This window comes from Nansenia antarctica (genome assembly GCF_963989245.1).
Source record: "Nansenia antarctica genome assembly, chromosome: 6".
Taxonomy (NCBI): Eukaryota; Metazoa; Chordata; class Actinopteri; order Argentiniformes; family Microstomatidae; genus Nansenia; species Nansenia antarctica.
In genome coordinates this window covers 68,571,375-68,578,874 of record NC_137676.1, presented here as the reverse complement: position 1 = coordinate 68,578,874, position 7,500 = coordinate 68,571,375, and the positions used below count along the sequence as shown (strand labels likewise).

Here is a 7,500-nt window from a genome sequence, read left to right as displayed (position 1 = left end):
TCTCTCTTTCTCTTTCTTCCCTCCATCTTTACATTGACAGACATCTCTAATGATACTATCTGTAGTAGGAGAGAGGGAAGCACAGGGACAATCCACAGATAATTGGGGGCTGGAGAGAGAGGGTGGGGGAGAGGGAGGAGGGGGGGTGAGAGGGGGGGAGAGAGAGGGAGTGAGAGCACAGTATACTGTTGTTTAGTTTAAGTGGCCTCTGTTTGTGTGTTTACCTCATTTAGGTCACAGTGACAACATCACTAATCAACACTTGTGTACTCAGACCAATGTTCAAAGGTGACAGAGTCAGCTATATACAGTATAAAGCTAATTTATAGAGCTCATTTTCATATATATATATATATATATATATATATATACACTGTGTATATATATATATATATATATATATATATATATGAAACACACACCCTTTAAAAATGAACATGAACTCAAGTTGACCAAGCCCATTCAAAGATATGACACAAGTGTTTATTTGCAAACGTACACTTTACACAGAAAATACTCGTGCAATATTTACACATGCTTTGACGTGCTCAAGCCAACCTCCTTCAACCCCCTTCACCCCCGCTATGCTGCCTCATAACCAGGCACCACCCTCAGCCCCGCCACGGAGCCAGCCTTCTGCAGTTTCCGCCGGTGACAGAGGATTCCTCACTGGCGGTGGTGGAGGAGACGGTGGCCATTTTGTGCCGACCCATGTCCAGTCCCACCATAGCACAGACCGCCACCACTAAGCCCAGGTGCACCACATAGACCGCCACGTGGAGCCAGGTCAGTACCACAGACAGACACAAGATGGCGACACCCCAGGGCCAGGCCACTAGCAGGAGGAAGGAGTAGTGGAGGGAGGAGAGGATGAGGGCGGGGGCGGAGAGGAGGAGGGAGGCCGCGGTGGAGGCGAGCCAGGAGTAGAGAGACAGAGGGGAGAGGAGGAAGGACGCCGCGACCGCACTCCGAGACGGGCCCTGGTGGGAAGTAAACGAAACAAATCACTCACTTCTCTCTCCTCTCCTCTCCATCTCCATCTTCCTCCCTCTCACACCTCAGCCTCTCTCTATCTGTCTGTCTGTCTGTCTGTCTCTCTCTCTCTCTCTCTCTCTCTCTCTCTCTCACACACACACCTTACCCTCTCTCTCTCTCTGTGTCTCTCTCTCTCCCCCCTTTCCTCCCTCCTCTTTGTTTTGTCTTAAGCCTTAATGTATGGTTCACGTGGAGTTCGCCAAGTTTCAAACCGGAAGGGACTTACCTGGTCACACACACTTCCATGTCGAGTGTCATTAGATCTCTGGGCATTGTGGAGCCCTGAGTGGGGGGAGAGAGAGAGAGAGAGAGAGAGAGAGACAGGAAAGCAAAGATTTGTAAGATGTTCCATGTTGCATAGATACCTCATAGATAGAGTTACTTCAGTCTACTTCATGGCTGATGATGATGCTCTCCAACATTGCGTGCTAGGTGATCATATATATTGGTGTAAGACACTCGCAGGGCTCTCAAGTCTCACGCTTTGGGCGTGAGACAAGGTGTGGCGTGTGAGCGTGTGAACGGGTTGAAATGCGTGTGTCTCACGCCCAATGAGTGTGTCTGTACTCACAGAGACAAATCAGGACGAGGGCGACCACCAGGAAGGACTTCATCTCTCCCATTCCCTCCTCTCTCGTCTGAAAAGAAAACTGTCATGTAACTTATACCTGAGGCACTCGAGCCTTCCTACTTGGGCTCGTTGTTGTAACTAACAGAACAGAACCGCTACCATGACTACGGCTTGGTAGGAGACCCAATGGGCATGTGAATGGTAAATGGACTGACTTATATAGCGCCTTATTCTAAAGCGCTTCACAACGGCCTCTCATTCACCCATTCACTCACCCATTCACACACGAATGGCGGCAAGCTACCATGCAAGGGACCGGCCTGCTCACTGGGAGCAATTTGGGGTTCAGTGTCTTGCCCAAGGACACTTCGACATGTGGCCAGTTTGAACCGCCGACCTGCCAACCTTGCGATCATTAGACACCCCTGTCATGTGAGCCAGAGTTCCTACTCTACTATACTAAACACCACAACAAAACAACAACTTCATCCAATCCAGGGTGATGAATCACACAGCAGGCACAAGGGAGAGGAAAGTTTGCTCACTGTTCTGGGACGCTGTAGAGGGGGAGCCAGTCTAGCTGGGTTAGAGGAACCAGGTCCAGTTGGGCTAGGATGTTCCCACAAACAGTGACTGGTGAATGTCTCTCGGGTCTGGAGTGGCTTCTGCCCTTAGCATGGGGACACACACACACCATCAGCCTCCTTCTTCAATGGTTGTGAGTGTGTGTGATTTTAGTTTAGGAGCAGTGCTGCCCCCTGTTGGAGTGGATGAAGCTAACCAGCTACGTAATCAATTAGCCAGCCTCATAATCAATTAGCCAGCTACATAATCAATTAGCCAGCTACAATCATCAATCAATTAACTACAGGTAGATAAGAAGGCCCCGGGCAGTACTCTGTAGATATGAACATGAACATTCCACCCAGCCTATCAAAATGCTGTTAGCTTACTGCTAAAACCTATCCTAACATTTGAGATCTACACTGGAGGAATTAGGAAATAGGGAGGAATGATAGAGATAGCCTGTAAAGAGGAAGAGAGAGAGAGAGAGAGAGAGTGACAGGTAGCGTCTGTTCCTGCTGCTGCCCCCTGCCCCTCCCACACACACACACACACACAGACACACACACACACACACAGACACACACACACAGACACACACACAGACACTCACACAGACACACACACACACACACGTGGACTCACATGCATGTATGCCAATCACACACACACACGCACACACACACACACATGCACCCACACACACACACACACACACCCACGCACGCACACACCCACACACACACGCACCCACACACACACACACACACGCACACACACACACACCCACGCACGCACACACACACACACGCACCCACACACACACACACACACACACACGCACCCACACACACACATACACGCACACACCTCTTACGCCCCACCCAGCAGGAGTCATTATCACTGCTGGAACAGCGGGGGGGCAGTTCATCCACTCCCAACCCCACCCCTCACCCCACCACCCCCAAATTACCATCTCTCTCCCCTCGCCATTAAGGTTACCCCCCACCCCCCCATCATCATCATCTCAGCCCCCCCCACCATCACCCTCCTCCTGCTGGGAGCCCAAGTAGAAGCCCACACACACACACACACACACACACACACACAGAGACACACACACACACACACCTGGAGATCACAGAGTCCTTCATACCACAGCAGTCAGCATCTGACAGGCCTTTGTGCTATAATAACCATCACCATTAGCATCATCTCTATTAGAGACGGGTCCCATTTAACCTTTATTCAACCAGGTTAAGTCATTGAGATACGTGAGTGTGTTTGTGTGTGTGCGTACAGTGAGTAAATAGGGTCAATTGCAATACAGATCATCTGTTGTTGTTTCAGCCCCCGCAGGATGAAATGTGTAATTTACAACCCTGATCTGAACACCTTTCTTATCGATATACACACCATCCATCTCCTGGGGGGTATTCATTAACCTCACTAAAGGAAAATCTAGGCTTATTTTGTAGAACTCTTGTAATATTTAATCCTAATCAGAATAAGCCAGGATTTTCGTTTAGCGACGTTGATGGAATACCCCCCCTTAACCAGTTACTCTGCAGACCTGTGTGTGTGTGTGTGTGTGATGTTGAGTAATTTCCTAAGATGGAGACTTAAAAGTGGAAAAGTCTCAGCCTCAAAACTGCTGTGGTTGTACTGGGCGTCTCCTCTAGTTCAGTATGTGTGTGGGTGTGTAAGAGGGACAGACACAGAGCTGTGTGTGTGTGTGTAAATAGGAGCATAGTCGCAGTATCGTCAAAGCAGTGGTATTATATGAAGATGAAACAGCAGGACCACAAGCCCCCTCTCCCCTCTTTTTACTGCCCATAAACTTTAACTCACAGAGACAGAGAGGCTGTGACTATGGTTAACTATCACCATCAATCTCTGTGGAAATGGATGAAGGGATGGGAGGAGATGAAAGAGAGGGGTAGAAAAGAGAGACAGACGGATGGAACGGGCAGCAGAAGAGTGTAAACGAATGCGACGGGATTTCTCCATCAAACGGAGGGATAAAAACAGGCATGGGGTTTGAGGTGAATCACCGCAGCGCATATCAAATCTACACCCACATCCACCTATTTACGTATACCAGGGGAGGCTGGAGGAGGTAGAAATCGGAGGCCGTTGGGCTCATTGTAATGCATGGAACAGGATGAGGAATGGCATCAAACACACGAGTCTGACACCATTCCACATTCCGTTCTGTGCGTCACAATGAGCCCAACGGCCTCCGAATTCTACCTCCTCTGACTTACTGGAGACGCAGTCAATCTCAAACACACACACAGGTCACACGTTCAACTTTATTTATTTTAGCTCCTTTCACAATTAATTATCTATATAAATCTTACACAGCTACACACAGAGAGAGAGAGAGACTCAGGATAAGAAAATAGCAAAACAGAAGACAGACACACAGGACATAAAGGAATGTTTCTGATAGAAAAGTTTAAAAAGTTTGTACATAGAGAAAAATGTTTCTGATAGAAAAGTTTAAAAAGTTTGTACATAGAGAAAAACACACAAATGTCAGTCAATTAATAATTTCTTTACAATGTTATTCCATAAAAGCTACATTTCTATGGGAGATACAATGTATGTACAATACCCTCATCTGCAACCAAGCAGGTCATTTACCGTAATGCTGCTAATACTTGTGTTGAACATACAGTGGAGCCACCAACCAAGCAGGGTGAACACGAGACACTTGTAACCAGGGTCGGGGGTCAATTCCCTTTCAGTTCAGGAAGTAAACAGATGTTCTAATCCCAAACTGTTCCCCTGTGCTTTTCAATGAGGAACGTTTAGAATTGGAACTGGGCCCCAGCTAACCTCGTTAATGAACTGACTGAATCATGAGTTGCGTGAACGGAAACGGAACGGACCCCGAGCGTTGTTAGCGCCCATATGGGCCCGGGGAGGTTAAACACAGGGGCTGCGTTCGTAAATTCGCTCTGAGAGCGCTGGAGCGCACACTGGGTTCAACGTCATAAAGGGACCAAGTCATTTGATCGGACAAGAGGCGTTCCATGAGTGCTGATCAGATTTCCAGAGCGAATTTACGAACGCAGCCATAGTAATACTACATGGAGACGTGGTAAAACACTGAATACAGTCTGACCCCCATGACCCTGGAACACAACATCAAACGGCTGTGGTGAGGACAGGAAGTGGACCCCAGTAAACAGGAAGTGGTAGTGTCTAGCGTACAGGAAGTACAGGTGGTGGTGATGGTGCCTCCTAGTCTGATCTGAGGTCAGTCTGGTGTGTGTTCCTGGATCTGCCCTTCTCCATACTGGAGAGGAAGTGATTTCACGAAACAGGAAGAGGTGGGGTCTAGATGCTGGAGGTGGACAGGATGTGACATCACAGAGAAGAAGTGTTGGGGTCTTGATGGTGGAGAGGATGTGACATCACATACAGAAAGTGGTGGTGGCTTCTAGATGCTGGAGAGGAAGTGATGTCACGAAACAGGAAGTGGCGATGATTAGATGCTGGAGGTGGACAGGATGTCCTCCACCAGGTGTTTGTAGACCCAGGCGTCGCCCTTCAGCCTCTGCCTCAGCACCCCCACCACCTCCAGCCTCTGCAGCAGACACACCTCCAGCTCAAAGGCCATGGTCACCTTCCCAAAGTCCCCCTGCGTACGACACTTCAGGGTGTACCTGGGGACAGAGAGACACCGCTCAGGACCTCATACAGAGAGAATGAAGAGCGTGTGTGTGTGTGTGTAATCGTGTGTGTGTGTGTGTGTGTGTGTGTGTGTGTGTGTGTGTCTGAAATTCTGTGTGTGTGTGTAATTGTGAGTGTGTGTGTGAGTGTGAGTGTGTGTGTAATTGTTTGTGTGTAATTCTGTGTGTGCGTGTGTGTGTGTGTGTAATTTGTAATTCTGTGTGTGTGTGTGTGTATGTAATTGTATGTGTGTGCAATTCTGTGTGTGTGTAATTGTGTGTGTATCTGTGTGTGTGTGTGTGTGTGTGTGTGTGTGTGTGTGTGTGTGTGTGTTGCTTCTCACCCCTTCTGTATGAAGTCGACATGTTTGTCTGGCAGGACAGAGAGGATCTGCTGGAGCACCTGGTCAGGGTTGGTCTGGCTGGTCAGAGTCACGTTGTACTGGGCCTGGAGGTCAAGATCAAGGTACACACACACACACACACTTCACATACCTGCTGCAATTCAATGGTGTGTGTGTGTGGTGTGCATTTGTATATATGTATGTATGTACGTACATGTACTGTGTACTGTGTGTGTGTCCGTCTATCTGTGTGTGTGTGTGTGTGTGTGTGTGTGTGTGTGTGTGTGTGTGTGTGTACCTTGATCTTGCGGGGGCCGTCCCTCCTCCTCTTGCTGGGCGTCAGCAGGGTGATCACCTTGTCCAGGCCGCGCTCCAGGCTGCCGAACACCCTCCCCCCGCGCCGCTTCTGACCGCTGTCGCCCTGGAGTACCGGCAGGTCCAACGACCGTGACCTGGTGGGGGGGGGGGGCTTGTGAGTTTCACCCACTGACCTCTGACCTTGCACTTTACATAGGGTGCGTTACGCACTGGAAGTCTGATCAGCACTCATGGAATGCCTCTCATCCAATCAAATTACTTTCTCGTCGCTCTATGACGTTGAACCCAGTGTGCGCACCGGCGCTCTCAGAGCGAATTTACGAACGCAACCATAGATGGAGATGCAACATTACACAACCAAGAGGGCTTGTACTAATACATAGTTGCCATGCAATCACCCTCCATCCCACCTTCTCTCTCCCTCCAGGGTGTCCTTTCCCTCCCTCCATCCTACCTTCTCTCTCCCTCCAGGGTGTCCCCACCCACCCACCCACCCACCCCTCCCTCCTACCTTCTCTCTCCCACCCCTCCCCCCCCCCCCTCCCTCCCTCCCTCCATCCTACCTTCTCTCTCCCTCCCCACCCACCCCTCCCTCCCCCCCCTCCCTCCCTCCCTCCATCCTACCTTCTCTCTCCCACCCCTCCCCCCCCCCCTCCCTCCCTCCCTCCATCCTACCTTCTCTCTCCCTCCCCACCCACCCCTCCCTCCCCCCCTCCCTCCCTCCCTCCATCCTACCTTCTCTCTCCCTCCCTCCCTCCCTCCCTCCAGGGTATCCTTTCCCTCCCTCCCTCCTACCTTCTCTCTCCCTCCAGGGTGTCCCCACCCCTCCCTCCCTCCCTCCCTCCTACCTTCTCTCTCCCTCCCTCCCTCCCTCCCTCCATCCTACCTTCTCTCAGGACTGAAGGCCAGTATCTCCAGTTCTCCTGGCTCTTTCCCCTCCATCGCTCTCTTCCTGGACGGGTCCTTGGAGGCACTGCCTCCCCCT

The 7,500-nt window shown here is 50.3% G+C and overlaps 1 protein-coding gene across 1 annotated transcript; it reads right to left on the bottom strand.

The window, feature by feature from the left end:
• Positions 1–5,669: 5,669 nt before the first annotated feature.
• LOC308160882 (maternal embryonic leucine zipper kinase-like) lies at positions 5,670–7,457 on the bottom strand (the record flags this gene model as incomplete). The annotated part of the gene is made up of 4 exons (XM_080534815.1): positions 5,670–5,847; positions 6,198–6,301; positions 6,496–6,649; positions 7,402–7,457. The coding sequence occupies 4 exons, from the start codon at positions 7,455–7,457 to the stop codon at positions 5,670–5,672; spliced, it is 492 nt and encodes a 163-aa protein (XP_080390941.1).
• Between the last annotated feature and the right edge of the window lie 43 nt (positions 7,458–7,500).